The sequence below is a fragment of the Muscardinus avellanarius genome, assembly GCF_963383645.1.
Source record: "Muscardinus avellanarius genome assembly, chromosome: 12".
Taxonomy (NCBI): domain Eukaryota; kingdom Metazoa; phylum Chordata; class Mammalia; order Rodentia; family Gliridae; genus Muscardinus; species Muscardinus avellanarius.
Window position 1 is genome coordinate 74,259,317 of NC_137798.1, and position 18,091 is coordinate 74,277,407.

The 18,091-nt window shown below is 49.6% G+C and overlaps 1 protein-coding gene across 1 annotated transcript in view; it reads left to right on the top strand.

Moving 5' to 3' along the window:
- PLEKHD1 (pleckstrin homology and coiled-coil domain containing D1) overlaps window positions 1-7,560 on the top strand; it is a gene marked incomplete at both ends in the record, with an annotated part of 39,534 nt that extends 31,974 nt beyond the window's left edge. The window contains 7 exons of the mRNA XM_080707527.1: window positions 1,799-1,893; window positions 3,574-3,667; window positions 5,489-5,667; window positions 6,153-6,285; window positions 6,585-6,729; window positions 7,119-7,268; window positions 7,391-7,560. Coding sequence (XP_080563653.1) covers window positions 1,799-1,893; window positions 3,574-3,667; window positions 5,489-5,667; window positions 6,153-6,285; window positions 6,585-6,729; window positions 7,119-7,268; window positions 7,391-7,560 — 966 coding nt within the window. The remainder of the gene's footprint in view (window positions 1-1,798; window positions 1,894-3,573; window positions 3,668-5,488; window positions 5,668-6,152; window positions 6,286-6,584; window positions 6,730-7,118; window positions 7,269-7,390) is intronic.
- Window positions 7,561-18,091: the final 10,531 nt, after the last annotated feature.

Sequence of the window (18,091 nt, forward strand, 5' to 3'; positions counted from 1 at the left end):
ACAAAAAGGGTCTACATGAATACAAATTAAATTTTATCTATGTTATGTCTGTTTATGGCACATCACACACACACACACACACACACACACACACACAGAGAGAGAGAGGCTATGGCTACTGCACTATATCACACAGCTCCCAAATATTATCAGCACCGTAACAGCATAGGTTAGGCACTCAGCCATGGGGTTAGCTGGGGCTCTGCCCCATGTGTCCTCACTCCTAGGGGCCCAGGTTAAGGGAGCCCCCACATTGTCAGTGACGCTGGTTGTTGTGGCAGGGAGAGGGGAGCATACACATCACGCACTGGCTCTTAAAGACATCTGCCCAGAAGTAACTCCCTTCTGCGTACATCCCATTGGCCCAACCAGTGCTATGGGCCCGCCCCCCTGCGGCAGGTGCACTGTGGCCAGACTTGTCCAGGGAAGAGCATCAGACACCAGCTAGTGGCCCTGACTATGATGACATTTGGCAAACTGAGGTCCATCTGCACCAGTGATCCACGTGCAAAGTGTAAATAATGATTAGAAGAGAGAACTATTACTTGGATAAGAAGTTTAGGGATGGAAGTCATGGGGTTTGACATCAGACTCCTACCTCCCCATTTCTTCCTTTCTTTTCTTTCTTTTTTTTTTTTCCCAGTACTGGGGATGGAACCCAGGAGCATTCTACCTCTGAGCTACACCCCCACCCGCTATTTTGTATTCTTTTTTTTTTTAAACAGGGAGGGTCTCACTGAGTTGCCGAGGGCTTCACTAAGTAGCTGAGGCTGTCCCTGAACCGCGAACCTCCAGTCTCCACGTCCTGAATGCTGGGATTACAAGCTTGCGCCACCACGCCTGACTTACCTCCCCATTTCTGATTCCTTCTCTGCATCTCCTCAAAGCCAATGGCCACTTGGCCCTATAGGCAGCCCCACCCCGGCAGGGTTTACATTACACTTGAGAACAAAGCCCCCAGTGCAAATGAGAGTGTACTTTGGAGCTGGTAGATGAGAAAGTAGATGTAGAAATAATGTCATCCCACAGTGCAAGACGCTGAGCCCCAGAGCAGCCATCACAAAAATCCTTCCAGCCAAGCTTCACACGAGGCATACCCTCAATATCACCTGCCATCGAACCCTAAGAAAATAGGACCCCGGAAAGCTCAATACTTGCTGAGGAAATATTCAGGCTTGCTGGCCTTCTTCAAGGGACGGGTGTGGCCCCCTGGGGCCTGTCTTGGGCTTTCTGGCTCCCCTGCATTCTTGTGGCTGAACAGAGAGAGGCAAAATGGCTGAAATGCCTTGAAAAAAGTCTGACTTTTGGCGGGGGGGTGAGATAACTTTCCTTTGCCACTTCAAACTGGCATCATTCTGAGGATTGTTTTTTGGGGGGATACTGGAGATTGAACCCAAGAGCACTGTACACCAAGCTGTCTCCAGCCCTTTTTTATTTTTATTTTTAATTTTGAAACAGGGTCATGCTAAGTCACTGAGATCTCACTAAGTTGCTGAGGCTGGCCTTAAACCCATGACCCTCCTATCTCAGCCTCCCCAGTGTTGGGGTTGCAGGCATGCGTCAACACACTGAGCTCTAACTGTGTTCTAATGAGCCCAGTCCACTACAGATCTGGGGTTAGTGGAGGCTGTGCCATTGAGTGGGTGGGGCCAGGGCTCCTCTGGCCTTAACTCCAAGGGTGGCCCGGGCTATTCCCCAGACTGAGCTAAATCCTGGAGGGTCCCGGGTAGGGGTGGCTCGTGACCACAGAGGCTCTTTGCTCCCTGTGACCTTTTTCTTCCTCTCTGGTTCTCCTCAGGAGCTCGAGCGCCTGAACCAGGTACTGGAGGCCGAGAAGCAGCAGTTTGAGGAGGTGGTGCAGGAGCTGCGCGTGGAGCAGGAGCAGATCAAGAGGTGGAGCTGGTGCCCTAGGAGGGGTCCTGGGAGAGTGCCCCAGCTTAGGGCGCTCAGAGCCGCACTCCGCTGGGCTTGGAGAGGCCCTGGCCCAGGAAACACCAGTGGTGACTTGGTTTGGGTCTCTCTTCCCAGTGCACCAGACCTTGGGTGTGCCTAGAGGAAGCTATAGACATCCCCCCACCATGGGTCATTACTGCCCATTGACCGTGATTTCTTGCAATGGTGTGAACTGGAGCATGAGGCCCAGGCAACTGCACACAGGATTCCCTCCCAACAACAAGCCCCTCCTGTGCCCATTAATGCCACCTACCAGGCCTGGTCAGGAGCAAGCTGGCCCGGCCTAGGAGTGCTGTTAGCCAAGATCTCCAGCACTCTCTGTCTCTCCTGCCTAGTCCTTTCACACTTTGGCTAATGATGTCATTTGGGGTCATGAGTCCCTAATTGCACATTTGTGATCATTAACTGAATTAGAATCTCACAAAGATAAGGCTCCCAAATCTGTATTTAAAAAAGAAAGAAAAAGCACCCAGGCAATTTGGAGACTCCTGCTCTGGTAGCATTGACAGTGGGGGGTCACCATCATCATTACCACCACCCCTGATTATCAGTGATAGTCCAGGACATTTTTTCTTGCAACAACCTTATAAAATGAAATCAATTAGATACATATCTTGGGGACGGAGGAGCTCAGAGAATCTTACCAAGTAAAAAGCCAAGCAGCAAGCTTCTCGACTTGCAGAAGTGTGCCAGACACTGGAATAGAAAGTGAGTCCCCTTCCTTGAGAATCTTCTGATCTGGTTGGGAAAACCAGACTTGGAGTGGAAACATTAACATGATAATGTTTAGTAAGGTGCTAGAAGGTGTAGGGCAAACTTCCCATGCTGTAGGAATTAGATATATGTGTGAGCCTTGTGGGCTTGTGAGTGGAGATTAGCTGGAGCTGGGCCTTGCAAGGTGAGTAGGATTTAGAAATCTGGGAAACACATTCCAAGCAGGAGGAGGGAACCCTGTGTAAAAGCTTGTAGGGGCCAGGCGTGATGGCGCACACTTGTAATCCCCGCGCTTGGGAGGCTGAGACAGGAGGATCACACAGGTTCAAAACCAGCCTCAGCTACTTAGTGAGGCTCTCAGCAACTTAGTGAGACCCTGTTTCCAAATAAAATATAAAATAGGTCTGGGAGGATAGCCCAGAGGTAGAAAGCCTCTGGGTTCCACCCCCCAGTACCACACACACACACACACACACACACACACACACACACATACACATATACACACACACGGAAAGAAAAGAAAAGAAAAAAACCTGTAGGGGACAGGGCTTGTTAAGAGTTAATCACACCAGAGAGAGGCCTTACCCATGCCCCATGTTTCAATAAGTGTGGGTTCTAGCAGGTGCTATCCAGAGAAGAGCTGTGGGAGACCTCTCAATTTCTCCGGTGCTCCTCTCTGCCTACGGGGCAGCCCCTGGTTTATTCCACTGACATAGGCATATGTACCTGGAGCAGGTGACGTGGCTGGGATCTACAAAGCGGCCTACAGTTGCTTTGAGGCCCAGGGTTGCAGAGGGACTTCCGGTCCAAGAGCCCTTCTGAGACCTATCTGGAGGTGCAGCAGAAACACCTCTGTAGGCACAGGTTGGGAACAGTGCCATACCCCGCCCTCTGTCCCCACAGGGAGCTAGAACTGACTGCAAGGTGCCTCAAGGGTGTCGAGCAAGAGAGAAAGGAACTGAAGCACCTCACGGAGTCCTTACAGCAGACCCTGGAGGTGAGGAGCGCTCGGGCTGGTTGCCTGGGAGGCGGGCTGGTTGGTTGAACTACACGATACTGTTGTTTTTCCAGCAGGGTTCCCCAGGGGTGTACCTCAAGGGGAAGGGGCAGGAAGGAGCTGACCTGAAGGGTCTCCTCTCTGTGGAACACTGGGCTCTCACTGGTACATGAGGCTCAAAGCAGAAACTGGTCGTCTTCCAGACCTAGAGGACAAATTCCAGCTTGTCCTTGTGACGACCATGGCTGTGGGAACTCTACTCTCTCCAGTGCTTGTATTTTTATATACCAGAGGAAAGATTGATTGGGGTGGGCCGTGGGGCCACTCACCACATCCTTCTGTGGCTCATTCACTTAGCTGCTCCTGGGTGAAATTGAGCATGAAGGGAAACCAACCTACAGGTCACCTTCATCTGATACCACAAGAACCTTGGAGGGGGAGGGGGAGGCCATGTGTTAAGGACAGAGTGCAAACTCCTTAGCATGGCATGCAAGTGCAACCTCCAGCTCCAGCCTCTCTCCTGCTGCCCTGTTCCCCCTGCTACCCCTCCATACCCCACACGGGTTACCCCAACCCCTGCTCCAACCCCTGACCTCATGTGCCCCAAGAATGACAAGCTCTTTCAGCCCCCAAACGTGGCCTTCTACACAGCATATCCTTCCCACCAATTTGCCTGGAGAACTCCTATTCATACTCCCAAGACTCAGCTCAAATATCTTTTTATTTTTTTCTAGTACTGGGGATTGAACCCAAGGGCATTCTACCTCTGAGCTATACTCCTAGGTGAAACAGGGCTTCACTAAGGTGCTGAGGCTGTCCTCAAACCTGCAATCCTCTTGTCTCAGTCTCCCAAGTACTGAGATTCCAAGTATGTGCCACCATGCCCGGATGGCTTTCAAAACATCTTCTTAGTTAAGTTTCTCTGATTCTCCCAGGCAGGTGTTTGTTCTGAGCTCTGGGCTCCCGCGGCATTTGGTACATCTGTTATGGGATTTACACTCCAAATTGCACACTTCACTAGACCATGTCTTAATGGTCTGCCCAAGCCCAGCACCTGGACTGAGGCTGGTGTGTGGTATGTGACTCATGTGTGCTGCCTGAATCCACAAATCGCCTTGAACACTGACAGCGATTATAGTCTCTCTCTCTCTCTCTCTCTCTCTCTCTCTCTCTCTCTCTCTCCCTTATATTTTATTTGGAAACAGGTCCCACTAAGTTGCTGAGAGCCTCACTAAGTAGCTGAGGCTGGCTTCGAACCTGTGTGATCCTCCTGTCTCAGCCTCCCAAGTGCGGGGATTACAAGCGTGCCCACCACGCCCGGCTGGTTCTAGTCTCTCTTGACTGGAGCTGTGTGTGTGGTGCTTTTATTTCTGTGTTTTTCCCTGCTTCACATCACAGAAGGCGGTCCCCGTGAAATTCTGCATAGTGTGAGATCTAAATGCACGGGACATCTAAATCTGCTCTTGGGATGGCCCTTTTGGGTGTTGTCCACATAAGCCCAATGCATCTCAGCCCCCTGTGGAGGAGCAAAGACCCCAGAAGGTCAGGAGCCCTTGGGCCTTGGGACCATGTTCTACTAGGTGCCATCTCCATCAGAGGCCACATTGGGGTCCTCTCTTGAATCCCCCAATTGAGGAGTAGCCTTGCCTTGTGTGAGAAAGATATAGGCCTTTCACCTCAGGAGAATGAGACATCTCAGCTGTCCCTCACAGAAGACTGAGAAAGAAGTGGGTTACTCCCCAGACTGAAAGGTGGGCAGGAACAGCCATGCTGGAGGACCCACACTGGGCTCTTTCCCTTCCTTCCCGACCTCCATGCCAGGAACTCTCCATAGAGAAGAAGAAAACTCTAGAAATGCTGGAGGAGGATAAGAACCAGCCGCCGGCGCTGGCCAACCAGAGCGAGCGGCCGCCCTTGAGCGGGGGTCTCCAGAGCAACCTGAGGCAGATTGAAGAGCGCATACAGCAGCTCTTGACCGAGAAGCTGCTGGCGGAGAAGCGGTGAGGGTCCAAGCCCCCGCGGGCCAGACGAGGGCTGCAGCTGGCACTGGCCAGATGGGTCACTCGGGGCCTTTTGTCTAGAACTGTATCTCCAGTAGCCAAGTGGGGGCACTTACCTCAAAGCTGATGTGACCATTTTTTTCTTGCAGTGTTGAACTTTGGAGTCGTTAGGTGCTCAGAACAGTGCCTTGTGGCTGGCTGAGCAGGTCCCCCGGTCCACCTTGTACATAGGCGGAAACAGCCTTAGGGGTAACAGGACTTCTCTGAGATTGAGAAACTGGCACCCCTTGACCAGGATTCCAGTCTTCTGCCTCTAAGCTGGGGCTCCCATCATTGACTGTACCATTCCTCTCGTCACCTGGATGACTGGGCCCAGAAAGTTCTAGCAGCAGCTCAGGGTTTCCCCACCCGGATCAAGCAGGGCGGGGAGGGCGGTGCTCGCTTTGGGGGATGAGCCTCGAGTGTGCGCCTGACCTGCCTGGCAGGATGAAGGAGAACGAGGAGCGGTCTCGGGCCCTGGAGGAGGAGCGGGAGTTCTACTCGAGCCAGTCCCAGGCGCTGCAGAACTCGCTGCAGGAGCTGACAGCAGAGAAGCAGCAGGCAGAGCGGGAGCTCAAGGTGCGGGACCAGGCGCTGCGTGCTCAGGGCCCTTCCCACTTCGAGACCCCCACCCTTCCCTGTGCCCCACTATATAGCTGTCCAAATCATCCCTGCCGATCTGACCAGGGAGACAGGTGTAGGGCCTGGAGCCACCGCGAGAGGACGCAGTTGCTCGTGCAGGGGCATGCCCAGGCCACCAGGGTCAGGGGCGCTATTTTTGGGTCGGGTTTCCCCTGAGCCAGGGTGATCAGGGTGCTCCCTGGGAGATGGCAGCTGCTACTCAGGACCCCGCTTCCCTCTCGCTCACTTTTCCACAGGCCGAGGTGAAGGTCCGTATGGACCTGGAGAGACGTCTGCGGGAGGCAGAGGGGGCCTTGCGGAGCCTGGAACAAGGGCTCAACTCCAAGGTGCGGAATAAGGAGAAGGAGGAGAGGATGAGGGCTGACGTGAGCCATCTGAAAAGTAAGCCCTCCCTCTGGAGACCGTCCCCACCCTCCCCAGAGCCCAGAGCCCAGGCTCCGAGGAGCCCCGAACGTGCCCTGGTGTGCAGGAGGAGCTCATTGCTGGGGTTTCCTCTCCAGACACCTGCCTGCAAGGTCCCCGGCACTGAGCGTGGGCATGGGGTGGGGGCTCCTGGGGTTTCTTCCTCTTTCAAAAGCTCTGTTCCCAGCAGACCCACCGCTGCCATGGCTGCAGATTGGGATTTGAGGGGCAGAGGGTTCCTCCCCCCCCCCCCCCCCCAGTCTGTGGGACCAACGTAGTTTCCACTCAACTACACCGGGCTCCTTGGGAGGGAGGGCGAGGGCCAGGGGTCGGCCGTGGCCAGACTGCCCCTCTGGCGCCCCCTGCAGGGTTCTTTGAGGAGTGCATCCGGAACGCGGAGCTGGAGGCCAAGATGCCGGTCATTATGAAGAACTCAGTGTACATCCACAAGGCAGCCACGCGCCGCATCAAGAGCTGCCGCTTTCACCGGCGCCGCTCCAGCACCTCCTGGAATGACAGTGAGTGTTGCCGTCTGCGTGCCCGGGGGTGGGCAGGCTGCTGGGGACAAAGCAGGCGCCCAAAGGCCCGGGTGGGAGTCAGGGTCGGGGCGTTCACGGGGCAGCCGGCTCTGTCTCCCCAGTGAAGCCGTCTCAGTCCTTCATGACGTCCCAGCTGGAAGCCAACAACATAGAGGAGCTGAAGGAGGTGGCCAAGCGGCTCAGCCGGGACCAGCGCTTCAGGGAATCCATCTACCACATCATGGCCACCCAACCCGGCGCTTCCTCCGCGCTTCCACGGGGCGGAAAGTGATGGTCTTACCTGGGTCGGCAGCAGCAGGAGGCCGGACTCCACCTGGCCCCTTCCCACCGGAGCCCTACCTGGGGGCAGCCTCTCTCTCAGAGGACAGGGATGCCACCTCCCTCCGCTCGCTGGGTGCTGCCCAACAAGTGTGCTCTTCACTGGCCAGGGAGTAGGGTGGGGAGCTGTCTACCTCTGGGTGCCCCAGGCCCCTCTGTGGCTGTTGCCAGGTGGGTCCTCCTGTGTAACCAAGAGCCTGCCCTCCCCAGGCTGTCCCCCACCCCCAGCTTTCCTAACTCCCTCTGCTTCCCTTCTGCACTCAGCCACCCTCAGCCAAAGCCCTTGCCTTGGTCTTTGGGACAGAAAGGCCAGCCCTAGGATAGCAGCAGCCCTGGGCTCTTGGCACCCCACACGCTGGCTATGGTACTACTTTCTTGAGCTCGGTCCTGGGGGTGGGCCACCCAAGGGCTCTCTTCCTCAGGCAAGCTCACCCCCATGCAGGCCCAGTGCTCTGGGGGAGGGGTGGTGATCCTCCCTCCTGGGCCCTGGCTGGGAGCTGGGGTCAGTGGAGACACTGACCCTGTGGGCTCTCCCAGAAGATGCCCAGCAGGCTAGGGAGAGGAGGAAGGTGGCTAGGGCTCCTGCAGCAGCTGTCCCTGGCTTCAGTGGCCCTGCCGGTCATGGAATCACAGATGTCTCCCTCCTCGCAGAAGCTTCACCCAGTGAAGCAAGGCAGCCCTGAACCCTGGCACACGGGGACACTGGGCCTGTGCTGAGCCAGTAGCCCAGTGGGTCAGCTCGGGGACATTAAGAGGGAAGCTGTAACGCCAATCTGCAGCTTCTGTGGAAGGCCACCACCCTTCAGGAAGCTGAGGCAGTGGGATGTGTCCTTTACCTGTGACAGGCAGTTGTCTGGGCCATCCTCCCAAGCTGCCGGAGTCTGTAGGTCTCTCCAGAAAATCTACCTGGGATCAAGATGCCGTGGGATACTGGTGGCTTTCAAGTGCCAATTTTGTGCTGTTCATAAAACCAAGATGTTCTGGCAGATGGACAAATGGCAGCAGGGCAAGACTCATGCCTATTCTGTGGGAAGAGGAGTTTTGCTCCCTCGGGATATGCGCACGCCTCTGCAGGCTAGCCAGGGCGAGGGGGCTGCCCTGCTCTGTGCTCAGGGCTGCCTGGAGAAGCTAATATTGATGGCCCTGTCTCAGCAGACGGTGGACTTTGGGGGGCTTCAGCTACTCTATAGACACTGGTAGTCTCTGAGCACTTCAGAATTAATGCATTTGAGTGTAAATGTAAAAGCTTTAAATATGTATAAACCTGCATACACCTGGAACTTGATTGCCTAATATGTATGTAGAATGAGCTTGAAATGAGGAAGATTTATAAAACCAAGATTACTGTTTTTGTTTTTAATTAATTAATTAATTAATTATTGCAATACTTGAGTTGAACCCAGGGCACTGTGCATGTCAGGCAAGCATTCTACAACTGGGATATACCTCCAGCCTTGTTAATTTTTTAGTTTGAGAGGCAGGTCTTGCTAAATTGCTGAGACTGGCCTCAAATTTATAATTCTCCTGCCTCAGCTGTAACAGAATACCTGAAATTGGGTAGTTTATGAAAAACAGAAATGTATTGTCTCACAGTTTGGGAGACTGGAAAGTCCAATACCAAGGTGCCGATATCTAGCCTCCTCATTGGGCCATCTCATGGTGGGAGGGCCCAGGGCAGGAATGAACAACGGGGCGTAACTCATTCTTTTATATGGCACCTCCTCGTTGCAGTAACCGAATCTGCAGTGATGACACAAATCTGTTCATGAGGGCAGAACCCACAGCTTAATCACCCAGAAAGGCCCCACCTCTCAATACATTAAAATGCCCATTACATGTTATCTCTGGCTTGGGCGGGGGACAGATCTTGGGACCACAGCACTGCTTTTCCATGCATATACCCTGAATTCATTCCTACTCTCACCCTGTACTTCTCATGCCTCAGGCAAGTCTGGGTTATCCTCAACCCACTGACCAGTTCATAAATGTTTATTTGTTAAAACTGATTTTGCATCCAGCACTGTGCACAGAAGAGCCGCATCTCTGTATGAAAATGTGTAGATGTGTGAGGGTGGAAATTGCTTTCTGAAAATATACTGATCGGGTTTTGTTTTCCCCCCTACTGCAACGAAACTCCTATTCTTTGATCAATTAAATGTGTTCTTTGCAGTTATTTCGTAAGTACATGGTGTGGTCATTGCTAGAGAGATGCTGCCCCCTGCAGGCCAAATATGGAATTTCAGAAACACTTTCCAGTACTCTGTCTCTGGAACCAGCTTCTCTACCTAGGAAGAAGACCTCCTGCTGCTTTACCTCCTGCAAGTGGCATTTTAATAATTAACTGGAAAACCTGTCTTCCCACCCTGAGGTCCTGGGTGTCTCCATGTAACAAAGACTGTCAGCAGGATTTTCTAACGATTTGAGCACGGACCAAGGGACAGAGCTTACTGGTTGAGTGGGAAGAATCTGAGACAGACTACTGGTGGCCGGCTAGTTCAGTTTGCAGACCAGACATGTACAGCTTTATCTGTCCTGGCGTGAAGTTTTGCTTTTGTTTAGTAACCACCTGAGGGAGAGCTGGAATTTGGTGAGAAATGGCCAAGACAGGTCCTCAGGCTGCTTGGTTTGTTTCTTCACACCAATCGTGGTGGGAAGGCAGAGGGCAAGAATGTAATCCCAGTACTTGGGAGGCTGACACAGGAAGATCATAGGTTCAAGGCCAGCCTCAGCAACTTAGTGAAGCCCTCTGCAACTTAGTGAGACCCTATTTTTAAAAAAATAGGGCCTGAGGTGTAGCTCATAGGCACAATTCCCCTGGGTTCAATACCACAGGAATAAATAAGTAAGTAAATATATAAATAATAAAGTTTTCCCTTAATCTGAATGTGGTGGCATATCTCTGTAATCCCAGTACTTGGCAGGTTGAGATAGGAGAATCACAGGTTTGAGGCCAGCCTAAGCAATTTAGTGAGGCCTTCAGCAGCTTAGTGAAACCCTGTTTCAAATTTAAAAAAATAGAATAGGCTGAGGATGTAGTTCAGAGGTAGAATGCTATTAGGTTCAATCTCCAGTACCAAAAAAAATAAATAAATAAAAAGAAAGAAAAAAAATTGTGTGTGTGTGTGTGTGTGTGTGTGTGTGTGTGTTTGTATGTGATATAGGCCCTCGGCAACTTGGTGAGACTCTGTTTCAAAAATAAAAACTAAGCCCATGTGGTGGCACAGGCTTGTAATTCTAGTACTTGGAAGGCTGAGACAGGAAGATTGCAGGTTCAAGACCAGCCTCAGCAAATAGTGAGACTCTAACCTATCAAGACCATTTCAAAATAAAAATACAGCTGGGCTGGGGCTATAGCTCAGAGGTAGAATGCCCCTGGGTTCAATCATCAGTGCCACAAAAAATAAAAGTTAATTAAAAATAAAATAGACTGGGGCATAGTTTAGAAGTAGACTGCCCTTGGGTTCAAACTCTAGTATCCCCCCGATTTTTCCTCTGTGTATGTGTGGTACTAGGCATTGAATCCAGGCATGTTCTACCTCTGAGCTACACTCTCAGCCCTATTTTTGTTTTGTAAAAAAATAAAAGAGGGTCTCACTAAGTTACTGTGCACTGCTGGCCTCGAACTCACCATCCTACTACCTTAGCCCCTCAGGTACTGGGATTACAGGGACGCCCCAGGCCCAGCTCTCTATTCTTATTACTTAGTCGTCCCTTCAATCTCATTAGGCTGCTTGGAGCCCTTGTGGTCCTGCAGTTCTGTGTCTGAGAACTTGCAGCCCAGGAATCAACAGGATATTGGCTGCCACCACCACCACTGATCAAGGATACAAAGGAGTCAGTGGCCACTGGCTCAGTTAAACTCAATGATATGCTGTGCTCAAAATTACCTATGAAGATAGAATATGTTGGCTTTGAGCTGAGAGCAGGAGATAACTGGTTTACCACGCCAAAAAATTTTTCATCATAACTAACCATGACCCTTTGGAAGGCTTTCCTGGTAAGGGAAGATGTCCATCATCGTGTTTGTCCTGGGGTCTACGATTATGGATCAGCACACGTGTGTCCATCTGCATTCAACCTGTATTTGCTGTGAATCTACTGTGTGAAGTCAAGCACCTACCTTTTGCTTGTCTTTCATTTACTGGGTTTTTATTGTGGTAAAATGCATACAACATAAAATGTATTCTTTTAACTATTTTTAAGTGTGTGGTTAAATGTATCTCCATTGTTGTGCAAGAAAATCTCCAGAATTCTCTCATCTGGGAAATTAGACTCTGTGCCCATGAAACAGGAACACGCCCTCCCCTGGCGACAGAGGACACGGATGAAGCCCGAGAAACCAAAGGTTCCTAAAGAGTTAAAGGAGATTCTATGAGAGGTCGAATCCTCCAAAACTCTGGGTGTGACTCCTCTCCAGAATCCACCCCCAAGGCCCACCAGTGGGTGGGTGGGTGGGGGGTCTGGTCTTAATCAGTTTCAATGTTTCACAAGGTCGCATTGTCCTGCTTTATCCTCCCCCGACTTTGCTAGTTTCCTTTGATGATTGTATTTTAGGGAATTATGGCACATGCCCTCTACCTAATGCCTCCTATTGTACTTGGTGTTTGCCCTTGTCCAGGAGGAAAAAGGGTATAAAAAACCTGGTTTTAAAACCGGGCGTGGTGGCGCATGCTTGTAATCCCAGCATTTGGGAGGCTGAGACAGGAGGATCATGGTTCACAGATAGCCTCAGCTACTTAGTGAGGCCCTTTACAACTCAGTGAGACCCTGTTTCAAAATAAAGAATAAAAAATTGGGCAGGGGTTGTAGCTCGGAGGTCAAATGCCTCTGGGTTCCATCCCCAGACCTAAAAACAACAACAAACAAACAAAAAAGAAAAAAAAAACACCTGGTTTTAGAGAATAAAATTGTCAGTTGCCAAAGGAGCAATTGTCCGAGTCATTATTTCAGGTCTCTCCCTCCCAAGTCCTGGAGAGGAATCTTCGACACCCAGTCCTGTTCCAGCTCCACCACTCTGCTCTTCATCTCTATGAATCAGCCAGCCTTAGAGACCTCACCTAGGTGGAGCCAAACAGCATTTTTATTTTCCAACTGGCATATTTCACTTAGAGGGATGTCCTCAAGGTTCATCCACACTATAGCATCTGTCAGAATTTCTTTTCTTCTTCAGACTGAATAATATCTTATCACTTACTTTTTTTTAAAAACTGGAGGTTAAACCCAGAGACATTCTACCTCTGAGCTACACACCCAGCCCTTTTTATTTTTTATTTTGAAATAGGGTCTAAGTTGCTGAGGGTGTCCTTGAACCTGTGGTCCTCCTGTTTCAGCCTCCCAAGTAAAGGGATGACAGTTATACATCCTCACACCCGGCTTATCATTTTCTTTTAAAAAGAGAAATGGATTGAAATCTTATACTTATAAAAAAAATTTTGGCCAATGGGGAACCCCCCTGCCTGTCTTAAAGGACAAAAGCATCTGGGCTGAGGGGGAGCTGGGTGCCTACCTCCCCTGCAACACACACACACACACACACACACACACACACACACACACACACACACACACACACACACACACACACGCCCTGATCTGAGGTGATGCTTTGGCATCCACTTCCCCCGTCTTCCCAGCAGAGGGCAGAATGTTCCAAGCCAGGCCAGCAAATTCCTGCAGGAAGGCGAGCGGGGGACAGGCTGGCTTAGTGACACTGCTGAGGTTCTGTGTGACTGCTGTTGGATCTTCCGGTTCTCTCCTTTCAGATACGAAAACAAAAGACAGCGCTTCAACCCTCGTCTATCGAGAGTCCGTTACATACCACGTGCTTTCACACTGGTTTCTCATTTTTGTTCTCAAAACACACTCTTCCTTGATTTAAAGAAAAAATGAAATCTACAGAGGTTAAAGGACTTGTCTGAGGTCATACACCTTAGAAGTGGGAATCCAAGTATTTAAACTCAAGATCAATGTTCTTTCTAGCACCCCTAAAAAAAAAAAAGAAAAAATTTAAATGAGTTTCCCCTATTCATTCACTCACTTACTCATTCATTCATTCATTCAATACCTAGGTCTTCTGCATGTCAGGGCTTAGATTTTTTCTATCACGAGTTCTCAAGGAAGTGACTCAGCTATTGGGCAGCTGACAGTCTCCTGAGAATTCTTTTTGCAAGTCTGACTAGTCCAATGTAGTAGGTTCTCAGGGACAGCATTTTTCATCCTTAGAAATTTGTGAAAGACCTGGCCTGCCTGCTGCCTTCCACACACCTCTCTCTCTCTCTCTCTCTCTCTCTCTCTCTCTCTCTCTCTCTCTCTCTCTCTCTCTCATTGGGGATTTAACTTAGGGGCATTCTGCCTCAGAGCTTTTTATTTTGAAAAAGGTCTCAGTAAGTTACCACACTGGCCTCAAACCTGCTAGCCTCCTGTTGCAGCTTCCTAAATCCTGGGATTACAGGCCTGCATCATCACACCCAGATGGACAAGGCCTTTCCTTGATGCCCCCAGCCACTCTCAGACTGCCACACTCTTATTTTCTTTCTTTCTTTCTTTCTTTCTTTCTTTCTTTCTTTCTTTCTTTCTTTCTTTCTTTTTTTGTGATACTGGGTGGAACCCAGAGGCTTTCTACCTCTGGGCTACATTCCCAGACCTATTTTATACTTTATTTGGAAACAGGGTCGGTCTCACTAAGTTGTTGAGAGCCTCACTAAGTAGCTGAGGCTGGCTCTGAACCTGTGCGATCCTCCTGTCTCAGCCTCCCAAGCGTGGGGATTACAAGTGTGCGCCACCATGCCCAGTCAGACTGCCACACTCCTGACTTCTCTCCCCTTTGCCTTTTCCTCACAACCCCATGGCCCATGTTTCATGGGATAGAAACAGGGAGGAAATGGCCCAGGAAGACCCTGAGCTGGGAATCTGGAGGCCTAGATGGTGCTGAAGAGCCAATGATTAACCCAAGACAACCTCTGCTTTGTAGAATGTGGATGTGCAATTACAGTTATACACCACTTAATAATGGGAGTACATTCTGCTACTAGGTAATTGTGTCATTGTGCAGAGATCAGAGTGTATGTACACGAACTAATATGGCTATGATGTCACAGTAGGAATTCTGAGGTCCACGGTTTGGAGGAGGAGGTGATAAAGACACCCTCCTATGTCACAGTCAGGATATTGTGATGCAGTGTAATTTACATCTTGTGAATGGGTGAACATATTTCACTACCTAGTTTTAGCCAAATTAACTTTCATAGGAAGTATGCATGGCTCTAAAACCTTTCCTGCAGGGAGGCTGCAAATTAAAAGTCATGTACTATTAGCTGGTACACGCTTGTGTACTTGGAGGCTGAGACAGGAAGATTGCAAGTTTGTGGCCAGCCTCAGCCACCTAGTGAGATCCTCTGAAAAAAAAATATATATTTATATATAAAATATATATACACATACATGCATAGGGCTGGGATATAGCCAGATGTAGAATGCCCCTGGGTTCAATCCTCAGTAATAAAAAAAATCATGTACTATTAATAAAGCACAGGCACACAACAAGTTAAGTACTGACATTCCCTTCACTCTCACTGTGAGCCACAGTGACCTGTTACACTAGGTAGGGATCAAAGATGATCTCATCAGACCGGACAAGAAGTGAGCACCCTACATTTAAGATAATCAAAGGCACTTGGAATAGTATTCAGCTGCAAATCACAAAAAGCCCAATCACAGCAGCTTATTCAAATAGAGGCTTATTATTATTCTCCCCAAGTAGAGGTCTGGAGGTGACAGGGGCTGCTCGTAGATCACTGGAGCTAAGGCCAGCGTCTCTATGATGCTCACAGCCATTCTCTCAGGGATGGAAGATGTTTAGTCACGGCATCTTCACTCAAGGCAGGAAGAAGATGGGAAGGAGAGAAAAGGCAAGGTTAGTATCTCTGAGCCATTTTTCTGGAAAACCTTCCCCAAAGCTCCCAGAAGACTTTTGTTTGCATTTGCTTGACCAGAGTTGGGCGACTTGCAGTTGGGTGCACCTCCGATTGCTGAGGAGGCTGGGAAAGTGTCACCTGGGCTTTCTATTCTTTGTGGTCTTGATAGCGGAAAGGAGTTGGGAGAATGTGCTACACCAGTGAACCCATAGTGCCTACCGCAAGTGGTGAAGTATGGATTCGTACTCACCAATCATCGATGTTGTTTGCCTATAAAGCGGGACTACTGAGCCTTGAGATATTTTCTCTGGCTACGTGATACAGGCCTATGTGGGAAGATACTGAAAACAACTTCACCATGCAATCAAACGTTTGAGAGCGCTGCCTCACCGTCTGCCCTTCATTCCCTTCTTCCTGAGGGAGAGAGTCCTGGCTTACTTCCAGGCATATACCGCTAACAGGAGGGTGAACTCTATTCCAAGCCCAAGAGTAAATTCTGATTGGTCTAATCCAATCATGTCAATTGTACCTCTCTGCCAGAAATTGATTTAAGGGCAGGCATACGACCCAGGTGGGCAAGTGAGATCGAAGGCTGCTGGAGGGCATCTGGGACAGGTTTCCTCACTTTTAAAGAGTCAATAAGTAAACCTGGAGTGGTGGCCTGCACCTGTAATCCTGGTACTTAGAGGCTGAGACATGAGGGTGCAGGTTTAAGGCAGCCTCAACAACTTAGTGAGATCTCATTTCAAATTAAAAACTAGAGCTGGGCGTGGTAGCACATGCTTGTTACCCCAGCACTTGGGAGGCTGAGACAGGAGGATCATGAAGTTTCAAAGCCAGCCTCAGCTACTTAGTGAGGCTCTCAGCAGCTTAGTGAGACCCTGTTGCCATATAAAATATAAAAAAATAGCGCTTGGGAGGCAGAGACAGGAGGACTGCGCAGGTTTAAAGCCAGCCGTTTTGGCTTAAGAGACCCTGTTTCCAAAAAAAAAGTATAAAAATAGGTCTGGGAGTGTAGCCCGGAGGTAGACGGGTTTCCAGGAACCCCAGTACCACAAAAAAAAAAAAAAAAAAGTCTGGGAGTGTAGCGTGGAGGTAGAAAGCCTAAATAGATGGAAAAATAAATATAAAAATAAAAAAGAAAGGACTGGAGGTGTAGCTCAGAGGTAGAAAACCCCTGGATTCAATGCCACAGTAACACACACACACACACACACACACACACACACACACGTCATAAGGAAGATATAAACCCTTTATCTCAACTGGCTTTTCCATGTTTGAATATGACATTAGGACTGTACCAGCCAACATGGGACCTGGCCCAAAGACCAGACCAGCATGTCTAGGAAGGCCGAGCAGACAGATGGCAAGGAGCCTTGGTCCTTACTAAATTGTGGAGTCACTGTATTAACCAACACCAGATCTCCCCTATTTTAGGACTTCTTGTTATGTGAATGAATTTACCTATCCTTGTTTTCTGTTATTTGCAAACAAGAGGAGACTAATTTATACAGCCGTGGCTTTAACAGAGTTGTATGATCCCCTAAATATGAAGGCCTTTCTTTCTTTCTTTCTTTCTTCCTTCCTTCCTTTCATTCTTTTTTTTTCTTCCGGTACTGGGGATGGAACCCAGGGGCATGCGTACCTCTGAGCTATACGCACAGGCCTATCTTTTTTTGTGTTTGTTGTGCGTGTGTGTGTGTGGTACTGGGGGTGGAACCCAGGGGCTTTTCTACCTCTGGGCTATACTCCCAGACCTATTTTATACTTTATTGGGAAACAGGGTCTCACTGAGTTGCTGAGAGCCTCACTAAGTAGCTGAGGCTGGCTTCAAACCTGTGTGATCCTCCTGTCTCAGCCTCCCAAGCACTAAGATTACAAGCATGCACCACCACGCCTGGCTACCCACAGGCCTATTTTTTAGTCTTTTTATTTATTGAAACAGGGTCTCACTGAGTTGCAAAGGGCTAGCTAAGTAGCTGAAATCTGTCTGCGAACCGCAATCCTCCTCTCTCAGCTTCCCGAATGCTGGGATTACAAGGGTGCACCACCACACCCAGCTCAGTCAAAGCATTTTTAAACTGCAGACTGGGAAGTGGAATTCATCAACTCATTTATTTAACTAATACTTCTTGAGAACTTACAACCACATTTTTAAATTTTCTGACACATTTTTCCTTGTAACTCAAAATCTCTGAAACTGGGATGTACTATAAATTAAATCACTTCACAGTTACTCTTGGCTACACTGCAGTCTTGAGGTTGTCAGTGCCTGTTCAAATATCAAAAGTTCTAGCATCGAGCCACATATAGTGGCGTAGGTCTGTAATCCCTGCTACCTGCAGGGATGAGGCAAGAGGATTCTAAATTTAAGGCCAGCCTGAGCAATTTAGTAAGATGCTGTCTCAAAATAAGCAATTAACAGGGCCGGGGGTGGGGGGGAGTGTAGCTCAGTAGTAGAGCACCCCTAGGCTCAATCTGCAGTACAAGAAAAAAAATCATTTCAGAATCAAAACTTGTAAACTGGGCGTGGTGGTGCAGGCTTGTGATCCCAGCATTTGGGAGTCT